We start from the raw sequence: 21,812 nt of genomic DNA on the forward strand, positions 1-21,812 counted from the left end.
GGATTTTTTTTTTGGGTTTAACTGTTTAGGTCTTTTATCAATGGGAAACACTTTGGGGAGAAAAATGTACACAAATAGAAGACACTCTTAGGATTTGACATTGGCCGAAAGTAAGCAACCAAAGAGGGGGGGTCGGAGAGTGGAAAGTTTGAGGGGGAAATAGGGGAGAACGCTGCCAAAGAAGAAAGCGAGGGGGGGGGGTGTAAAAAACCGCGCGCTGAATGTAATCCGTCTTCTATCGGAGAGACTCTCATTTCAGTTGACCGGCGGCAAAACGCGCACATTTTCGTTTCTCTGGCGTATCGTTCGAGCGACTGGTAACGCGGTCTTCCCTGAGACAGCGAAAAAGAAAAGCAAGCCAAGCGGGTCACTTCGGAAAAAGTTCATCGCGCGTTGCTACGTTTCTTTGGCGAACTAACGGGATATGAGAAACGCGTTTCTATCGCGTCTTTTCATTCGCGAAATCGTTGTTTAAAAGAAAGCTTACTAGAGGTTTTAATCGGACTTTGTTTAGTAATTCGAAATGACCATGATCTTTTCGCCGTCCACCAAAGTGGCCTTTATCACCGTGGGGGTTTTGGGATTGGTCTTCTGCATGCTCGGAGGTGTCCTCTTCACCTACTACCCGAAAATCATCCAAAAGAAAGTTGCCGAGGTAATTACACCATTTTCTTATTTATAGTATTTTCATTTTTGTCGTTGATTGCGTATTTAAGAACGTTTAAAATTTTTAATCTACACTCGGTTGCCGGTTAAGAAAGGCAAAATATCTAGTTCATTTGGCGGAAAGATACTAGCATGAAGTTCCAGTAAATCGGCGGCGGGAGTTTCGAATTTGGTCGGTTTTCTGTGGAATTCCTAAAGGTTTCTACGCGTGCCATATTAATCCATTTTAATATCTATTGCGTAAATTTCAAAGTGATCAATAAATATATTTAATGTAGGTTATTATTTTTAAGCTTCGTTATAGCGTATTTTTAGTATTACGTAATAAACAATCATCAAACGTTGTAATATCAGCATTACCTGTTCTATACTTTCCCTGGAATCGCCAGCTATGCTTCACTTGTAGTACTAAAAAAATGACAACTTATCTATGTTAATTAATTATCACTGTGAAATATCACGCGATAGACCGGTATTTTCCAAAATTTTATAACGCGCGCAGGTATACTCAGAAACTCAACCGTAAACAGGTCAAATTCGAAATTCCCGCCGTCGATTTACCGGAATTTCGTGCTAGTATCTTTCCGCCAAATGTACTAGATATTTTGCCTTTCTTAACCCGCAACTGAGTATAATATAAATTTTGGTAAAATAATTTTCGTGGTAAGTAAATTGTGGTGGACTTTGATGACAGTACGGATAGTAAAATTACGGTACACGTTATCAGAAGTATATAATTTCTCACTTAAGAGAGAACTATTTGGCTGACTATACCGATTCGCGGGCTTGCACAATACATTTCAATAGTAGAATGGCGGAATCTAAAAGATTAATTTTTAGGTACTTGGTGATTACTTGAACTTACTTCTTCCGAAAGGGATGTATCATACACTTCTGATATTATTGAAACGTATCGAAGGGTCTTGGATTTCGCAATGCGATCGTAACCTTTTTTCAGAAAAATTCCCCAAGGTTGTTTCTCAATTTTTGGTCAACTGTAGGTCATCGGTGTACCCCTCCTTATCGCGTCAGGGGGGCAGAATATCTTTGAATACGGTGTTTAGTGGCGTTCTACCCCCTTTCCCCCCCACCAAACCGGAGCTGCAGGGGGTCATTTCAAGTTAAAGGGCATAGCGCGATGCTGGTGAAAGTCTTTTCGCTCCCCCCGCCGGCAACCATGACTACACCCCAGGGCACTCTGTTTTCGTCTGTGGCCTTAACTGCCGCCTAGTTCGGGATAAGCTATCTTACCTGTAAATAAACCCGCAACGTTAAAAACCACTCCACATGGAGTCTCAACTGAAACGCAAAAATGATCTAACGAAAATGTGCAGACGCTCATTTTAAATTAGTACTTCGATATCCAGTTAATTTTTCAAGCAATACCCACCGCTGTTTGGAAGCTCGTATTAGAGAAATTCCAACTTAAAAAAAATATATATACAATTCTAATTTCACGCAGTCGTATTCACCCGTCGCCCTGTAAATTATTGTATCTAAGAATTGAAAATTATCGCACGCGTTAAAATAGTGATTTCAGTATCACGTGACACGACGTCTCCTATCCTTTTTCCCATATGAGAAAAAATCCCGCACAAAATGGCAGCCATAGCCAAAGCTACGAACTGAAACTACTCAATAGGTGGAAAATAATTTTTTCCGGAATATTTTGGCTAAACACGATCCGAAGTTATATTTATGATTAAAAAAAACCGTGAAGTTTCAATCAATTGGGGCCTATTGGAAAAACCTTGAGTACTATTAAAAAACTTAATTTGAAAATTATCGCGCATTATAGTACGCTTAAGCCTAATTATCGAAAATAGCGGTAATACGCGGTTCAAATAATCGTAGGCCAAAAAATTAGCTCAAAGCTATCGACGTGCAATATAATTATTGTACGTCCGGCCACACTCGGCGAGAGAGTGAAAAATCTTCCTCTTAGGTTTTTGTAAGTGGGCTTCCCCGCGTTACTTCCGCGTTTTCCAGAGTAGTATTTTCTTCCCGCGTCCGTGCGGCAGGCTTTCACCCTGACGCGAACCTTACTCGAATCTTTAATAGTCCGAGACGGCCTTTGACTTCACCCCCACCCCGACAATTACCGAGCTTGGACGTTAGCTTGGTTATTTTAAAGAGTTGGTCAGTAATATCACGTTTCCCTTCCGGAAAGCCATAAGCGTTTTGTACTAGTGGCGTGCCAGGTCAATCGCTCTTTAACTAGGTCAAAATAGCGGACAGACGCTCCTTGATATATAACAATGGAGCAATGACCGCTGGCTAGTTCATAGTAAAATCTATAATAGGCCTTGTTAAAATACGGTATTGACGGGTCTTCCCCTTTCCGGTTCGCCATATTGTCTCAAGCTGAGGTAGATGAAACGCGCTCAAAAATTGGACCCGTTCTGAGTTCAATTATTTTAAATAGTTTAATTTTCTAACGTACAGGTCGAGATAAAAATTCTTATTGCGCTCAGTATTTTTTTTTAAAACAAAGCCATAAATTTCTGTCATAAACTTCGGTCGTTAAAACGGCTAATATTGTTAGCTCAGCCGCGCGCGCGTTTTCGAAATATTTTCCACTGAAGCAATCCAAACCCGCATATTTCCACGAAGCTTATTTATATAGCTGTCAAATAATCGCCCCCTCTGATGGTTCTGTTATTTTTGCCGTTAAATTATTCCTAAAATGAGAAATATTTAATTTAAAAGGCATTGGTCCTAATGGGTCAGAAATCCGCTATTTATTTTGAAATTATATCTTAAAGAATTTCTTTACGGGCGTTAAATTACGGTAATGGTGTTTTGGTTCGAAATTAACCCATATACAATGTTTCAGTCTTTCTTTCGACCCCTTGGCCGGCTTAAATTTTCTCGGCGTTGTAGCTAGTTTTTTTTTTTCATTTTTCGAGTTTTAAATCTCGGCGAATATCTTATAGAGCGCTGTGCCTTTGCTCTATGCAATGACCGAGTTAACTCGCAAAGTCCATGACCCATATGAACGCCACAAAAAAGGGTGAACTTGTCTCGGGGTGCTTCGTGCGCTGTAACGAATATGTCTCCTTATCACAACATGATTACGCCTAAGCAAAGTCGTAGTTGGCTGTACCCGTACCCTCTTAACTCGAATGTGGATTAAAATTACACCTGTAATATTGTAAACGCGAATATTTTTCAAATATTTGCGAATTTTGAAAAAAACGTTTTAATTTATTTACTGTTTATATTTTCCCCCAATTTTATAAGTAAATTAAACTTAACATTAATTTGAGTATTCCATTAATTCGCGATCTCGCCTTTAATTTTTTTCTCAAATGTTTTAGTTATATTTGTTATTTTCTAATCGAAGGAAAACAACAAAGTATAATTTAAAATGCTTGAAAGACGGATCCTTACTTAGGTGACTCAATATACCCGATAGACCTATTTTTTTTTATATACCTGTATAATTCACAGGCAAATTACTGTATATTAAAATATACGAAGTATTTGCAAACAATAGTTTCGGCTATAGTAGGAAAGATTTTCCAAATTTCCGAATTATAAAATTATTTTGATGTCAAGCTTTTTATAATCTCTATTGTATAGAAGGACTGTAATTAATTTAAATTACTTGGTCGAGTTAAATTAAATTTTCCTGAAAAGTAAGAACTTGAAAGGAAAAATTTCACTTATAATAAATCACTTTCACCTTGAATATTTAGGAAGAATATTATTTAAGTATTTATAATTCGGATTTGAAGATTAAGAGCGACAATAATTAAGTTTATTGTGGTCTACAGCGGTGTTTTCATTGGCACATTCTTAGCGTTGTGGGGCCAGTGGAAACCAGCCTTTCTGAACCTTTTTTGGCGTTTAGAAGTTATTAACAATACTAAAGCTTGTCTAGTCAAAACGAAACTACGCTACAAAGGTTATTTATTCCACGGGGAAGGTAATTTACCAAGGTTGGTAGAAGCGTTTCTCTATTATGTGGGAAAACTATATGCTTTTTTAATGTGCTAAAATCTTGGCATTGCTTGGTAACTATTTTTTAATCCGTAAAAATATTTCTAAATATGAATATAAACATAAGTAATATAATAACCATAAGCAGGGTTGGCTCTTTTTTTTGATATTTTAATTAAAATTAAATCGGTAAATTTTTGGATTTAAATCTCTAATTTTTTATTTTATTGAATTTATTAATTTTTATACAATTAATGGTTTTTTTCCTGTATAATTAACGGATATTTTACTTTTATCACTTAGCTAATCAAATTAAATGAAATCTTAAATTTAATTATTTAATATTTTAGTTAGCGCAGATTTTCTGTGAATTTTAATTTTTAAGAACTTATTTTTGGCCTTTTTATACTCTTCCGTTGAAATACATTTTGTGATTTTAATCAATGATTTTTTCAAAAAACCATTTACTTGATTTAAATCAAATTGGTTAAAATTAGTCAACCCTGACCATAAGTATGATGCTTTTTGTGTTAATGTTAATTTTTTTACGGTACTTGTTTTCGACACTGACACACTCGCCCAGCTCCGACTAAGTAGTATATCATCATCCTTGGTGGTAGTATTTAGAAATTAGGGGCTCTGTGCTGAACTTAACCTTGCTTGCGCAATAACTGTGTAAATCGGTTCAGTGATAATGTTTGCTAAATGTCATACTTATTGGTATTATGTTACTTATAATATAAATATTTAAATATATTTCTGCTTCATTTGGTCTTCATGTACAACCGAAGTGTTTCTTCTAAAGGATCATAGTTTGCAACGTGCTATTAAAATAATTAAACAGATTTCTAATATTCGTAAAACAGTCTGCAAATGATGCGAGTTGTAATAGTACGTAGTAGTTCGCGAATCACCCGATGTATTTATTATACAATTCTGTGTCTTTGGTGGTCTTGCATTTAGAGTAACCTTGTAACTACTCCACGACCACTTTAATTATTCCAACATGCCGTGCCTTGGAGCTATAGCTTGTAACAGGTCTTTCTATAAAGTAATTTGGCCTTCTTGTTTGTTTCCTTTGCGTCACTGTCAGTGGCGTAGCGAGGATATTTGGCACCCAGGCCAATAATGTAAAGGTATTTTCAAATACCACTAGGGCAGCCAATTTAAATAGTTTCAACACGCGCTTTTATTTTATCGCAATTGGCCAAGATGGTACTTGTGCACGAGGAGACTAATTTTTAGTTCGCGCTGCCTTATTCAGTTCTAAGTATTTGAAATCGATTTTATAGAAACTAGGAGCAACAAACACAAGGAGAACGTAGCTAGCCTTTAAACCTAGGAGGATATTATTATTATATTATATTCCTAGTTTAAACACACTTTGTGTACAAATTTCATTGGACAAGCCTTTACGCTGAACAATTTACGGGCGGGGGGAGAAAGTTTCCGAATTTTCCCCTTCCGACGGCAGCAGGCGCTAAAGCGTCTAACCATATGTAACATAATCACTCACAAGTATGCCATAAAAGCATTTTCGTTAATGAAACCTTGTTCACGGGATATGACGTAAAATACGTCACTTACAATTCCGTGACGAAATACGCGTCATCAACTTTACTGATGGGAAACGGAAGTTAGTGAGATCAGAATTCCTCGCGCGTCTCTGGCTTTGCCCATGTCCAGTTTAGCTCGTGTCTCGCGATCACGAGATTTTGTTTCCTGGGTAACCTTTTCAATAGCGAAAGGATTATAAGCATTTTTGGGTCCGCTTAATGTATGTTCCGCGTGAAACAAGGTCTCATTGAATTTTTTTCAATGGAAATGTTATACAGAGGCATACTTACGAGTAATTATGTTACATATGGTCTAACCAATGAAAAGTTCACGACTTTTGACGGGTTACGTTCTCCTTATGTGGGGTGCTGTGTTTGTTGCTCCTAGATAGAAACATCTATTATAATTGTTAACGGCCTACCCAAAAAAAAACAAACCATTAGTCGATGGTAACTTAAATTTTTAAAATGCATACTAAATAACCAAAAAGCAGTGTCCACGTTTATTAAAGTCAATTAAACTTCCCAGAATCTGGTGCTGTCCGAAGAATCGGATTCCTTTAAGAAATGGCAAGATTCTCCCGTTCCTGTGTACACCAAGTTTTTTATGTTCAACGTAACGAATCCCGTGGAATTCAACGAGAGATACGTCAAACCATCACTTGCCGAGGTCGGCCCTTACGTATTCAGGTATTAACCGTCAAGGCAGACGTCAAAAACATTCCACATAACTATACCTCTTATATAGGTCCCAAATATCGTTATTGTAGATATCATTACCAAAAATTTATTGTGGTACTAAGAATATGGGAAAAGAGAATTTTCAAACACATCATCGCGTACTCTGTAATTCGATAATTTGGTAACTCTCTTTCACAACGGACAAGCGCCATCTATGTTGTAGTCCTACATTATTAGGCTCTTATATGCATTCTTGGCAATACGGAAACTTTTTCAACTATTCAAAATTATTCTAGGAGTAATACAGCCTACTTTAAATTTATGGGTTATGAAAGAAAGGTTGACGTTGATATAGACTTATTATATTGTCAGGAAACTCATCAAAAACCCAGTTTCCCAATACTTGTACTGTAAACCTATAAATTATAGGTATAAAAAATACTATCCCTTAGCTAGCATTGTTACTCAACTTAGTTTTGTCTGGCTCAAAGCGAGGATTTAAACTCTTTCTACGAACAGGGTTATTCGAAAGAAGGAAGTTCTCGGCTGGGACGAAGAAAGAGGACGCCTGACCTACAGGATGGTCAAGGGTTACGTCTTCGAACCCGAGATGTCCGTCGGAGATATGTCCGAAATTATTTACACCATCAACGGTCCTTACGCTGTAAGTCGTTACCAGTTAATATTTTCAGATTACTATAGGCTTCGTGCGTAGTTTACATTTTGGTCATAAGTATCGCCGCCTACCGACCGAGTTTTAAATTATGAAAGCTGTCTGCTCGTTCAAAATTCTCTCTGCGCGACAACTGAAAGTTTAACCGAAAAACCTAGAAATTCAAAAGACTCGTCTCCTATTTCTTCAAATATTTAGTTGACGGCTATTAAGGCAGATGGCGCTATAGAGTGTTGTCGTCTGATACGATTTTGAAAACTTATAACGTCACAGCTGTAGTGTTAATAGTGGCCGCCATGACAGTTACTGTTTTTTTATCAATAGGCAAATTACAATGGTGACGTCGCAGGGTTTCAGACGACAACACTATATTTCCTAAGCTTGAAGCTTATGCGCTCTTTTTCCCGCCTTTGACCCCTCTTGCCTCTGCCCTCAGCGGGGAGTCTAGCATCCACTCTTTGGGTATCCGTAATGGAGGATGGCGCTGAAAGGGGGAAAACCAAACATAGACGCGCCCAGAAAATACCGCGAAAAAGAGTGCCAGGTTCCAAGCGCTGGAGTTTCGATTTGGATTGTACTAGATTAAGAAGGATCGTACGGCTGAAAACCAGTCACTTAAGCCCAAAAGATATTTAACGATTAAACCTATTATGACGTATAATTTAACTCCCATTTATGTACGAAAAAACACGTGAGAAAATATTGTGATTATTTCCGATTCGTGGCGACAATTATCACTCCCCTAGCAAACCGCAAGAGTGGGTGTGGAAGTGGAAGTCGGAGTCTGGAATCTGGGAGATAACCTTTGCTAAAGATGCAATATTTAAAGATATATAAAGGTTTCCTCTCTAAAGAAAACAGTTTTTACACGGATCGTATTTTTACCGTACGATCCAGGCTTCGTATTGTATATCGTACCGCGGGTTCAATTATCGTACAAATACGATCAGGATCGTACATCTGGCAACTCTGATATAGAAAAGTTAAATTTTTAAATACCCTAAGTCTTAGCAGATGGCACCATCTAGCCATTTAAACGGGTTTTTTTGTGTGTAACGTGTGAATCTATTTCCGCCAGTGGCGAGTGGTTGGGTTTTGAGCTTCTCCGTATTCCCGCAGGGTTTGGGCAGTGTGATGAAAAGTCGCATCACCGAAGATTTGGCTCCTTACATTTTTGCCGATTTGAGCGAAAGTTTCCGTAACATGAGCATCAAATTGGTGGAGAAACACACAGTGAATGAAATGCTTTTCGCCGGATACTACGTGGATTTGCTGGATTTCATGGCGAACTACGCGGAGGAAAACTTCGGAATTAAGATGAAGCCGACCCTCCCCAATAATACTTTCGGATTATTTTACGGAGTAAGTACGTCACCCTCTTGGATAGTCCTAGTCGATACTACGCGGCAAACTTTCAAACACCACATTTGTTGGACGTTTTCGGCGTATATCAAACAAAATTTGTATCTGGCAAGACTACTATTTTTTTGCCCGATAATTTTGTTGTATGGCAGCCCTGTTTCAGCATACCGAAAATGGTCGGCGACATTTTGGACGGCTATTCTGAATAGGTGATTCTGAAATATAATATCGCCAAATACATGTACAAAAGAGTAATGGCGCTTTCCATTTGACTGCTCCGTTTTGTTCCATTTGCGGGGTCGGATCTGCTCCGATCAAGTTTCGCGTGTTCCATTTCCCGCTCTCGAGTGCTCGGAAATCGTCCAAAACCGATCTGCCGATTTCGACAGATCAACGGATCGAGATCGGATCAAATTTTTGCGTGTTTCTTTTAGATGTTTTTGAAAAATGGCAGACCAAGACGCGAAAATTCAAATTATTTGCAGACGCAAAACCACAAATGCTAATGGAATGTTCCATTTACGGTTTTACTCCAGTCGATTGTGGGCGAGATCTATGACATCAGAAACAGATTCGGAGCGAATCTCGAGCAATCAAATGGAAAACTATTATTTTTTTAGGCTCGCGCTCTTGATATATTAGAAATTCTTTAATCATACAACAGAAAATAACCAAAATCATGTGACCACCGATATTTTTCTGAATCGCCTATTATAGACTAGGACTATTTATTATTACCATTGTGCTTCGTAATTATTTTGAACTCCATGGTGTAATTCAGAAAAACAACACCGCGGAGGGCGTCTTCGATATCGGAACGGGAGCTTTGGATTCGAACGAAATTGGCCGGATTTTCTCTTATAACAACGTCAGTCGTTTGGAATACTGGGGAACAGGTTTTTGCAACATGATTAATGGATCGGGTACGTCAAGAAGATAAATTTAATCCGTTGTTTATCTTAATTAAGTTAATTAAATAAATTGGTTTGTTAGAGGGGAATTAATTATCATTTTAAATATATAATTGAAAACCGTCTCAATGACATTTTTAATTACGACGTGTTTTGTAGACGGAAGCCAATTTAAACCCGGCTTGGAGAAAAAGGACATAATTCACGTGTTCAGTGCCGATCTATGCCGTTCCTTGACTCTAGAATACGAACGGGAAACACTCGTCGAAGGCATCGACACCCTCCGCTTCCATCTTCCAGAAAGGATATTCGCCGAAGTGGAGGACAACCGCTGTTTCTGCCCCACCAGCGGGTGCATGAAAGCCGGTGTCTTAGGACTGGGCGCTTGCAGAAACGGTAAAAATTATAACACGTTTTCCTCTTTTCGTTGATTTTTTCCAGGACAATGCCCTCTTTAACCGAGTCTCCTTTTGAATACGATATAGGGTCTCCGGTATTCGTGTCTCCCCCTCACTTTTACCAAGGAGCACCCGACTACGCGAAGGCGTTCAAAGGGCTGAAACCTGAAAAAGAGCTCCACGAAACTTTCGTCGATATAGAACCGGTAAATAAAAAAAAACTTATTTCCCCGGTTCTCTCTCTACACGCTAATGAATCTTATTTCTCGTGACATAATATTACCTAACGACCATTATTAATAATAATTGCTTTTCGCGTCCTTAGACTACGGGATTGGTGTTGAACGCTGCCCGCAGAATCCAAATGAACATCTTGGTTTCACCCGTTGGACATTTCTAGTAAGTCATCTTATTGTTTAAATCTGTTTAGAACTAATAAATTTCGTTTTATTTACTTTCAGTCATTTGCAGAACCTTTCCGCACCCATAATCTTCCCTTTCGCTTGGTTGTCGGAGGTAAGGACGATTTCGCGTTTACATTCTAAGACACTTTCGTGGTCTTGATAAAGTATTGGAGAAAATGACCGGAGTTGTGTTATAAAGCAATATTAACGGAGATCGATACGCTGACAAAAAGAAATGGTGAACAACACTCGGAAGTAGCGAGATCCGTGTCTTTGATGTCACAGACCCGCGTATCGACCCTTTTTTTTAGCCCCCATTCGGCCGCTGGCATTTCAGTGACGCGTTGAAATTGTCTAATACGACTCCTTACCTTTTTTCCGCGATAAAGACTAGTTTGTCCGGTTACGTTCGCAATTTATGTATAAATTGACACTTTCCCCAAATCTGATCCCTCGTAATTGTAACGTGAGGGATCAAGTAGACGTAATATTGTTTCGCGTCATTGGTTACCGTGTCAAGACCACGATTGCGTATCCGACTAAAGACAATTTCTTTCAATTACGCGTTTCATTGGAATGTTATCGCTGACATTATATGATTGTTTCGTCCGTTTTCGGTGTAGGAAGCCCGTATTGATCCGGAAAACGCTTCCAAGTTCAAGTCCAAAGTGATCACCCCGATGATCGTCGGGCAGGCTGTCCTGTTGTGCGCCATCGTGCTGGGTGCCGCGGCTCTAGTCGCTTCCTTCTCGACTGCGATTTATTTCATTTCCAAGGTAAAAAGCTCCGGCGCTACGTTCACCAAACACCCGAACACCAACCAAAAATCTTAGGCTTAGGACGACAGAGAAGGCAGACTTATCTTAATTTGCGTGTTTTTTCGATTTTATGTCGGTTTATTCGCTTGTTTATTTCAGCGTCGCGTTATCGTCGGTGCTAGTGCCGAAGTTCTTCATTACAAACATTAACGGAACGTGCGTCTTCATTATTTAGTTAATTTTAATTTCCACTGATTTGAAACCGACGAGTGCCGAGGCTTCTCAGCCTACGCCCAACTATTAATTTTTTAAAGACTCGTTAGTCAACGAAAGCTTACGACCAAAAACATTTTTAATTTTTTTAAAGTAATTTTTATAATTGATTTTTTTCTTCCCCGAAGACCTTCCCGCGATAAGTTCAAATAAATATATACCTAACCATGTATTAAACTACGTCGCGTGTAAATAATTTAATATTGTTGCCGGACAACATTGAAAAGCGTGTCTTGAAATCTTCGTTTGCGGATCAGCTGTGATGGCTCATCTTCCGTAAAATACTAAATAAAGCAACGCGTTTTTTTCACCATTGTACAATACTCGAATAGTGTTGTTAAATCGAATCGCTGTTACCATATTGTCTGTATTTACGACTAACTGAATATTAAATCATTAATCCAAAGAATTCTCGCTTTCGTATTTATTCTGATAGCCATATTTCACATGTTGTCTTCGAATGCCGGCCCAACATCCTTCCAAGATAAAGACCACGATACTTCCCAGGTTTCCGATCAGCCATAGCTAAATTTTAATTTCGCGTTAGGTAAAAACTGAGAAACAGGATATTTAGTAAACTACCTGGAAGACGGGTTTCATGGACTTCAGGTCCATGGCCATGTCCTCTCGTAGCCATGTAGTTGATAGACAAGCCATTACCCGGTAGTAAGTAGCTCGCATTCGATAATGCATGTGGCAGCTGTCAAAGTAGCGTAAGATCCTGGAAGAGTTGTTCGTAATTATAACGTTAATGGTTGGATGAACGACGTCTCTGTACCTGACGTTCGTGTCTTCTAGGAACTCCTTGGGGAGATGTTTGCCGATGGCGAACGTGAAAGACATGGGTAAGAAGGTATCTTTTCCGATATAATACTCCCTGCCGCTGCAGCTTTCTCCTAGTCTGTACTTGACAATGTTGAGTTCGTTCATAATGACGCTGCGCGAATGGTAAGTTTCTTCCATGTTCCGCTGGGAGAACATGGTTATACCTGGAACGTTGCCTTTGGTCGCTAAGATCTGCTTCCAAACAGATTGACGAACTTCGTCGCTAGAATACTGATCAGAGTTGGTTAAAGGGTTTGAATTATCCGTAACCGGAGGTCCTTACTTGGAAATAGGCGGTAATTGCGCTCTTGTCGGCGGTGACCGGTTGCACTTTCGGATACTTAACCAAATCGGCGAGACTGTCTATTCTCTCTGGATCTCCTTGATTGGTTAGTCGAGCTTTCATTGAACCGCTGAAGACATTCATTAAGATCATAATCGTGAAACACCACACGACGAATAGCGTTTTCCCGTCTCTTTTCTTCGGCATGTATTCGCTAGCTAAAGTGAAACGTCATTTCTTTTACCTCCTACCTGTTTCCGTTTAAAACGTTACCGTCTTACATTGGTAAAGAATGATCCCCATGAAGGACCATACGTGTCCCCCGAAGCCGTGCTCATCTTCGTCACTCTGAATTTTCAAATCGTACTTTTCGAGTAAAGCGATAAGAGCCGCCACAATGAACAGAGTAAAGATTAAAGCCAGCCACACCTAAAAAAACTGTTCATAGTAAAGCTAGTTTTCGGTTTGGACCAGCGTTGCCAGGCGTACGATAATGTGCGATATTTTTTTTTAATTGGCTGAAAACAAGTTAAAACTGACTTTTAAACATACGTTTTCAATCGGTCGAACTTTAAAAATTTTGATTTCACAAGTTTAAACGTCCATATTTCACCAAAAAAATTCAAATTTACCGCCAGTTTTCAGGTGTACGATAATGGTTTTCTGAAATCGATTTTTCGTTTTTGGTACGATCATTTAAGTTTAGGAACTGGCAAGGCTGGTTGGGACGTACGCCGATTGCATACAGGGCCGTGCTAAGATTTAAGTGCCCGAGATAAAATACGTAATCGCCGACTTAAATCTCCAATAGGGGTAGTCGTAGCTGAAAATTTCAACGGGAGTTGTTGTCGGATCTAAGCCACTAGTTTTACTCTCATCTCGTAGCGAGACCGTCGAGTTATCTCACGGGACCGTATTTTCACTAGGCCCTGGGTATTTTACCACCTACGCTTGCACGGCCCTGATTCTATACTTCAGTTTTGAAAGCCATAAGGTAGCCGAATGGGTCGCTAGTATATCCGAAGGGTTTTCCAGACAAGATGACGGTGTCACTGTGCCAGAACGACGAAGTAAAATCAATGGCGTCCATGCGATCTTGAGTATGGACCGTCGGTGCCGCGATGATGTCCAAATCCTTAATATTTTCTCACTGTTACCGCTACTTAAATATATGATTTTCGTGTCCCGTAGTACTTACCCCTCGTTGCAACATTCCCAAAACGCCCGAGTAGGATCCCGTTTCGTTTCTGCTGCCGTATTCGTACGCGATTGGCGCCGCGAATCTGAATCTGCCGAAATGTAACTTGGTTTAGTAAAAATAAATCTAATCCCGCGAAACGTTCGTTTTACTTAAACTTCAAAGAGGAAGCTATGTAGTCCAGTAAATAACCATTCAGTCCAGTAATGAATGTTTCCTTTCCCTTTCTGGTAACGTCAGCCCATGGAGGAATCTACGTACCAGCCAAAATATCGATGATTATCGAAATTAGGCTTATAGTTTAAACTTACTGGAAAACCGGTCACTTTGATTTCGGACAAATTATAAACCATTTTGGAACGCTATTTAAGAATGTCCTTTGCTCGTCTAACTTTCTGTTAGCAATGCGTCAAAGTTACGAAAGAGAATCGCTGACGTCCGTAAATAGAACTCGGCTGCCATTATATCCCGGATGTATTTATTCTATTCCACCCTCGAACAGAGAAAGTATCTTTGTACCCTTTAAAAGCGTGTTTTCCGGAAATATCTGCCTTTTCCGGTTATCGAGAAAACCTTTTAAAATTTTCTTTATAGCTAGCATATAGGACGCGTACTTCTTGTTTTTGAAACTTCGCAATATCAAATGTATCCAAAACGCTCCGACTCAAGCGTGGAGAATTGAAATACAGGTAAGGAATATCAATGAATAGGTTAGTATGGTAATTACTAGGGTTATTTGTGATATTCCAATTATTTAGATGTCAAGGATGAAGTCGTTACGGGGGAACAATTTCCGAGTTCAGGTCGAAGGAAGATGGTGAACAAAGGACTTTCGTTTTTAGGATAACGGGAAAAGTCTTTGAAAATAAACAATAGAAGAATAATACAAATTTGGCTTTCTGAATGTGAAGTTTAAAAACAAACTGTTTTGTCAATAATAATTATGAATTTTAATTAGTAAAAAAATAAATTAAGGACAATCAATTAATAAATTTAAACCCGTAAACAAGTTTGTGATTAGAATATTATCTGACGGTTTGCGCCAGAGCTTTGACACCGGCCCACGTTTCTTGACCAGTAGGCAGGATTTGGTTGGCTGGAAGGACGAAACCGTGAGAGCCAGTGTCCCTCAATTCAACGCAGTAGGCGTATGGGACACCGAGAGCGCCATGGGCCCAATCGTCAGAGCCACCTGATGCGATATCTGTCAGAATATAAATGCAACCGTGAAATAAGGATTCTGGTAAGCGCTTCATGAGGCAGGTTAAGCTCGCGCTAGAAATTTGTGTAGGGTAAAGTGTCCTCGCAATAAAACTGGGTTTACACTCCTACACGTTTTCTAGCACCGTCTTAGACACATGCCTATTAAGAAAGAGAACTTACACAAGACGTTGGTGGAAGTTCCAACAGTGTATCTGGTTCCGTGAACATTGGTCAAAGCGCTAACGGCAACGTCCGCTGCTCTTTTCTGCGAAGAGTTACGCTCAATACTTTAATTGTATTTTTCTTAACTGTAATTTAACTGTTGTACCAACCATTTCGGCGTATGTCGCTGGATAAGCGCTAGTCCAACCCCAAGGAGTCAGCCATAATTGCGAGTAGGAGTGAACGGTCAGGAAGACTTTGACTTGTCCTTTTTTGGGAGTCAAGAAGTCGGCGATGGCTTTCGTTTCGGGTTCCGAAAACGCCTTGGAACCGGCGTATGTGTCGCTGCAAGGATTACTACTGGACCCTCCCTCTAATAATGGCATATTATAGTTAAGTTTCATTATATTAAATTATGTAAAACTATACAGGCCACGAATGTAATAATTTCTGCCATGAATATCTTGGTATACTGTGGTTCAATGACGGCCGATCTCTTTTTACACGTTTTGAATCGAAAGTGACGAAGACGGTCGTGGGCTAATAGATCTTAAAAGAAATTGATTTGAAAAAATTCAACGGTTATATTGTGTAAATTGGCGCGTGTTTGCTCGGAAGGGATAATCTTATTGGCTAAGACAAATGCGGATAAATATTGCTAAGCCCACGTGATTCTATTTTATTATCAGAATAAATAATTACACGTGCGACGAAAAAATGGGCGATATCATCGAGATTCACGCGTTTTTAATTTAAAAAACCTTCCTTTTGACGGTTTTTATTTTGGAGTGAATAATTTCTTTTGGCGTCTATTAGACCCCTTCTAAATATTTAAACATTATGACCTCTTTGACAAATATTTGGGGTGCGATTAAAGTAAGACCATGAATTAAGCTCAAAAACGCTTTTCATTTCACGAAAAATTGCCGAGTTTTCCCAAGTGAAGAAAATGGATTTTAAGATTTACAAAATTATCATTAAAAGTTCGAAATGTGTTAATTATCATTAATAAAAGTGCGTAATATTTAAATTTTGATTGACTCATTTTTGTTATGTAAATAAAATGAGAATTTCAAATTTAACGAAATAAAATTTTTCCTAAGCCTTGGCAATAAAAATTAAGCCTCAAAAACGTTACCAAAAATAACTTTGGGTCAGGGGGCATATGTTACCATCTCTACAACAACGAAGGCCACTTATGTCTGACAAAGTGATGCAGTTGAAATATTCATGATAGAAAAGAATACACGCGTGTACAGACTTACCACTCCAATGGAAGCCAAAGTTTCGGTTGGGATCGGCTCCTTGGCAGCCCCAAAGACTGTTGGTTCGTGTACGGGTTTTTCTCCACATACGGTTCTAAACACGAAGGGGAAAATTTGAGTATAATAAGTACAGGTACTTAGTATTATCTATTTCGCTTCTATCATACGTTGGTGTGAGTATATTCGTAACCGTCGGGGTTAGTAACTGGCAATATGTACCAGTCATATTTGTCAACCAAAGCCTTAACGTCGGCGTTAGTGTCGTATCGCTCGACCAACTGTAATAGTATCGTGAACGCAATTAGTAAAACTCGATCCTCATCTAAATTACCAAGTACGGCTGACCTGCGTGGCGATGTACACAACGCTGGCCGGTGAAATCCATTCTCGAGCGTGAATTCCTCCGTCGATCCAAATTATGGGCTTGTTTCCGGATGATCTTGAGCCAATCTAAAGAAAAACATTAGCTATTACTATAAATAAATGAACCCAAAGAATTGAAATGGACCCGAAAACTGGGAGGGAAAATTGCAATACGAAATTATGGGTGTTTTCGTGCCGTTATCTATTAGGGTAATACGTCTTCTACGCGGTGTTTGTAAAGCTTTATTAGGCTGTGATAAATTCGGGTAATTTACTTGTTATTAGATAATTCCGGAACTAATATAACCAGGAGTTCATAATTATATTTCACATTTGGTAGTACTGAGAGTTATTTTTAGCATAACCACACATTTTTGAGGAACTTGATAAGTTATTAAAGGGAGTAGAACCCTCCTTGTTTGGTAGGGTGCGCCATAGCTTCTCTCTTTTCTCGCTCATGGCGCTGGTCTAGAACGATAGTAGAAACACCCAATTCTTCTGTTAGAGGAAGCGTGCCCGCCCTGAAGAGGTTTTCTCACTTGAAACCTTTGTTGTTTCATATTTAGTGGTTTTTATTTTCAATGTACCCTTCATTAACATATAAACAACAATATCCGAGCTATCAATTAATTATTTTCATTATAGTTTGGATATTTATCCAAATATAATTTCTTAATAATGAGGTACGTGGTTTCAGATTCACGAAAGGCGTTCTAGTAGATATGAGAAATTAAAGCACTATCAAAGCGGGTATACTTTTAGTGGGATAATTCCTCAAAAACCACTATTTCACAGTACGTATGACACGTGGTTAGAAAAATAAGGGGAGGGAATTATATATTGCCCCAAATTCCTGAAAAGGTTATACTCCCTTTAAGCCTAATACGTGATCTTATCGTCATAGTCAGCTTGGTATTTTGTTTAAGTTTCGTATTTTTATCAGCAATTGACATCGATTCTACGTCACTTAACACGTAGCCATCTCAAATGTTTTCCAACAATTGGCTCACTTATGGTACGTAATTATAGGCTTATGGTAATCATCCTTACTTTGATCACTTTCAAGTCGCGTCCTTCAGCGGATTTCCCGATGGACGTAATACTGGCGATGCTGGGGTTCCTGGCAGCTAATTCATCCACGTAACTATGGATCTGTTTATAAGAAGTATTTAGAGCCGTTTTCGTTACGAAGGCTAACTTTCCGAACTCACCCTAGCTAATCGGTGGTAGCTTTGAAAGAAAGTGCCGGACGATCTATTGATCAACCCTAGAATGTTGACGGCGGGTGGCGGAAGATTTTCGCTCTCAACAGCTCTTTAAAAATTTACACTTAATTAATTAATTAATTAATTCCCTCGAAATACGTTTTGCACTTCGATACCTTTCGACGTTGGGGATCATGGTAACGTGAGGAATTTTAACTTCGTCAAGTTGGTCTTGTAGACTTTTACCCATGTCGGGAGATACCATGATGTCAACGGGCTTGCTGACTCCGGTTGGACTTTTCCAGAAAGATATCTACCACATTTCTTATATTAAGGTGGAACAATCGAGATGATTTTTTAGCGATTCCATACCTGGTTGGAATAGGTTAGATCGGCTTCGAGTTCCGGGGCATTGGCTAAATTATTTAGCATTTGTAGCTGCTCCTCCGTCGTGGGTACCGCCCGAATAACGGAAAACCTGATGGCGGGGAATAATAATTTATCATTCATACCGAAATTTCCGTATAAGCGCCCCGTACTTACCCCTCAAAGTGTACTTTCCCATCTTGGTCGACGGCGGACGAAGTCTGCAAAGCGGCGACGGACAGCAAACAGAGGAGGACGCGGAAACGGTCTACCATGGTTCGAGCTGTTTCGGAACCGCGAACCAAGTGAAGAGACGAAGACGAGGGTAGTCATCTTTTTAAAGAGTTTAATGTCCTTCTACCTGGCCTCGAATCCCGAGGGGGGGGGGGGGAGTCAGGACTCATCGTGGAATGTCCCTCCCCATTACAACTTAAGAAAGGTCAAAATTCATCCCTAGACGCGGGATATGGGAGGGTAAAACTAGCTTAGCAAGATCTTATCCTGTTATCCATTAACGCCTCGTATAAATAAAATAATATGTACCGCTTATAATTATATAGCTTCGCGGTAAAAGTCATTGATATCTGTCTATCTTTCGCAGTTTCGCTAACTCACGATGCCAATTCAGTGTTTGAAGAGCTAGATCGCGGATATATTTTTAACAACGCTTGTGGTTTTATTATTTCGTTAATCCATTTTGTTTAAGACGGGGATTTAGCTTGAAAACGAAATATTTATGGTTGGATTAACGAAGGAGCCGAAAGTGATAAAACTATTTCGTCAACGTTTTTATTATCGCTCGAATGTTGTTTTATGCAAATAACTGTCAAACAGTCGAGAAATGAAAAGGTTAAAGCGCTCGCTAATATGTGGACGCGCCCCTAAAAATTAACCGGTTCCCTTGTTTCAGAACCGATCTATCCTTGTGGTCGTTCAACTTTATCGCGTTGAATTGCAAATTCATCACCCGATCTGATCTTTGACTTTCTTGATTATAAACATTACTGACGAATACAATTAAATTTTATTACCGGAATTAATAATACGAAAATAAGTTCGATATCAAACGCTCGCTACTACGCTGTTTATCATAGTGTAGGAATGCGTCATACTATATAACAAAGTTAATATAATAAAAAGTTTAAAGGTAGTATGAACCATATTTACGGTGGATCCATTAATATCACTTTTCTCCCACCAGGTTTAACAGAAGCTAAAGTGATTGGCGCTAGTTACGTTAAAAACCAATTGTAGCGCGTAGCTGAACAGTGTTAGCGGTCGATTTTTCGATTTAATTTCTACTCCCTTTAAAACGTCGTACAGTTTTATTTTGTGACGAACTGCGCACGTTCGCGATGCGAACTAACAAATCCCTCTGAACTCTGGTTGTTTATCCAGAAACCAAACCATGATTTAGAATTAACGAAGGGAGGCGGAAAATAAAAACTAATAAATTAAAAGCAAAATAATTTCGGTTAGTACGTTTCTCGGAATAACGGGGTATTTTAGGGTGAAGAGAGAAAAGTTTGGACAGGAGAGAGAAAAAAAGAGGGCTTTGGAATTGTAAGGAGCGTTGGAAATTTACGATAACGGTCCTCGCGCAATTTAGGAAGGGCAAAGTGCGGAAAAGTTATAATAACGAAGCCACGCTTATACACAGGCCCTAGTTCCCTTCCGAATTCTCACTTGGCAGGGTTCGCATTCGCGAGGACCTTCCTGATAAAGTTATTGCGGGGATATCCTCGATTAAAAAGGCCTTTCATTTAGCGTTGATCCATCTCGGACGATACGCTTTATACGAAAGGGGCTTTTAGAACCAATAAGAAATGGGAAATTGCGGGCCCCGCGGAAATGGAAACAGGACCCCGAAGAAAAAGATCCCTTTTTTATACCGAGAAAAAGGCAGGCTTATTTGTTTAATAGACTCACCCGTATTTTATAGAGTCTGCCCCTTTTTACCTCTTTGAATGTATAATTGCTCTTTTTTCCGAGTCACTCGCTTCTTCCCAAAATAAAGAACCCACAGCCGATTTCGGGCCGAAACACTTTCAAATACTATTTGTACGAGATTGCGTTCGTCGATCGGATGAAGCCCCAACGTTCCCCAACTCTTTGAACGCGGTTAAGAGAGCCATGGATCTTCGCTTTCCTCACGAAGACTGTCCAACCATTTTACCTCCCTTCAACCATTGGGCAGTACCACCCAACGCCGTCGATTTCCGAGTCTTTAACCACCAACCGGCCTTGTCGACGCGATCCTGGCCATCCCCCGTCTATTCCGAAGACATCAGGTCACTTATGTCCGGACTGGAAACTCGAATTGACGGACGGTGCGTTCCCATGGTCAACGAAAATGTCTCAACCGATTTGAGCGATACCGAAGCGACTTCCCAAAACAATAGGTTTCCCGCTGTCCCGGTGACCAACGATTTGGGATTTCTGGGGATTTTCGCTGGAGCTAGGTAATTTTTAGTATGATTAATAATCATTTGTAGGTCTATCGTATTATTTTTGGTGAGAATACGCGTTTCTAACTATTAAGTAATTTTCGTATAGGTTGTCGAGGACCAAGAAATATAGCAGAAAGAAACCGCTCTCCGCGTCCGATTTGGACAGGAAAAGGATTATGGCTAATAAGCAAGAGCGACGACGCATGCATAGGCTGAATTCTGCCTTGGAACGCCTCCGACAAGCCATTCCTATGGCTTTCCAACAGCAAAATCATCACCTCTACCAATCTTGTCACTCATCTTCAGCCTCCGCTACGCGTCGCCTTTCTAAAATAAAAACCCTTCGTTTGGCCATTTCGTACATAGGAGCGCTTGATAAAGCTTTGGACCAGAGCGAATCTTGGAGCAACATTTCGTCTTTGACTCAAAATCAGCATACTCGCTTTACTGAACGTCACTAAAATTTCGCAAAACGTCCGAAATGCTGCAGAGTTCAGAAAAATCCGCGCGTGTTTTTAAATATTAGCATGAGTAACGTAAGCAATGGCATACTTATGTTACTTAAGATATTAGTAGATAGATTTTTTGATATTGTTTAACAACGGAGACATAACTTAAAAAATTAAGTGTAAAATTTTTTGTGGTTTTAATCAATAAATGATTTTTATGGATAAAAATAGATTTTTTTCTTCAGTAGAAAGTTTAAATAAAATTATAGGAAGAAGGGCAGCTAAGCGGAGAAAAATATGAAATATATGGTGTGTTATTCACTGCGTCAAAAAGTACCAAAAAACAGAGTACCAGTACAAAAACGTGTTTTCAAAGTATAAGTTTCTGGTTTTGTTTCATTAGATTGGGAACGCCA

At 39.3% G+C, this 21,812-nt stretch overlaps 4 protein-coding genes and 1 long non-coding RNA gene across 7 annotated transcripts; 3 read left to right on the forward strand and 2 right to left on the reverse strand.

Annotated features, from left to right (window-relative positions):
- Positions 1–234: 234 nt before the first annotated feature.
- LOC149933036 (lysosome membrane protein 2-like) lies at positions 235–12,036 on the forward strand. Of its 2 annotated transcripts, XM_090156999.1 has the most exons (11): positions 235–655; positions 6,697–6,857; positions 7,368–7,512; positions 8,641–8,883; positions 9,665–9,806; positions 9,954–10,190; positions 10,280–10,398; positions 10,518–10,591; positions 10,654–10,708; positions 11,220–11,372; positions 11,514–12,036. In XM_090156999.1, the coding sequence occupies exons 1-11, from the start codon at positions 524–526 to the stop codon at positions 11,562–11,564; spliced, it is 1,512 nt and encodes a 503-aa protein (XP_090013125.1). In that variant the 5' UTR covers positions 235–523; the 3' UTR covers positions 11,565–12,036. The 2 variants fall into 2 exon arrangements, with proteins under 2 accessions (XP_090013125.1, XP_090013124.1); XM_090156998.1 differs by having other exon boundaries at positions 11,220–12,036.
- LOC149933037 (glutamate receptor ionotropic, kainate 3-like) lies at positions 11,725–14,318 on the reverse strand. Of its 2 annotated transcripts, XM_090157001.1 has the most exons (7): positions 14,086–14,318; positions 13,934–14,024; positions 13,017–13,870; positions 12,736–12,953; positions 12,406–12,683; positions 12,210–12,348; positions 11,725–12,152 (listed from the first exon to the last, which is right to left on the reverse strand). In XM_090157001.1, the coding sequence occupies exons 3-7, from the start codon at positions 13,036–13,038 to the stop codon at positions 12,024–12,026; spliced, it is 786 nt and encodes a 261-aa protein (XP_090013127.1). In that variant the 5' UTR covers positions 13,039–13,870; positions 13,934–14,024; positions 14,086–14,318; the 3' UTR covers positions 11,725–12,023. The 2 variants fall into 2 exon arrangements, with proteins under 2 accessions (XP_090013127.1, XP_090013128.1); XM_090157002.1 differs by lacking the exon at positions 14,086–14,318 and having other exon boundaries at positions 13,017–13,946.
- On the forward strand, positions 13,680–15,417 carry LOC149933038 (uncharacterized). The gene is made up of 4 exons (XR_016473124.1): positions 13,680–14,034; positions 14,532–14,622; positions 14,692–15,225; positions 15,277–15,417. It is a non-coding gene; the product is annotated as an uncharacterized LOC149933038 (long non-coding RNA).
- LOC149933039 (carboxypeptidase B-like) lies at positions 14,860–18,813 on the reverse strand. Its single transcript, XM_090157000.1, has 11 exons — positions 18,675–18,813; positions 18,504–18,609; positions 18,308–18,444; positions 18,138–18,240; positions 17,977–18,078; positions 16,909–17,013; positions 16,731–16,841; positions 16,564–16,657; positions 15,469–15,671; positions 15,317–15,401; positions 14,860–15,137 (listed from the first exon to the last, which is right to left on the reverse strand). Exons 1-11 carry the CDS (start codon positions 18,770–18,772, stop codon positions 14,959–14,961), a joined length of 1,323 nt encoding a protein of 440 aa, XP_090013126.1. The 5' UTR covers positions 18,773–18,813; the 3' UTR covers positions 14,860–14,958.
- A 1,698-nt stretch (positions 18,814–20,511) lies between these two features.
- On the forward strand, positions 20,512–21,549 carry LOC149933040 (uncharacterized). Its single transcript, XM_090156654.1, has 2 exons — positions 20,512–20,959; positions 21,054–21,549. The coding sequence occupies exons 1-2, from the start codon at positions 20,631–20,633 to the stop codon at positions 21,406–21,408; spliced, it is 684 nt and encodes a 227-aa protein (XP_090012780.1). The 5' UTR covers positions 20,512–20,630; the 3' UTR covers positions 21,409–21,549.
- Positions 21,550–21,812: the final 263 nt, after the last annotated feature.

This window comes from Leiobunum rupestre, chromosome 8, assembly GCF_980474605.1.
Source record: "Leiobunum rupestre chromosome 8, qqLeiRupe1.1.hap1, whole genome shotgun sequence".
NCBI lineage: Eukaryota > Metazoa > Arthropoda > Arachnida > Opiliones > Sclerosomatidae > Leiobunum > Leiobunum rupestre.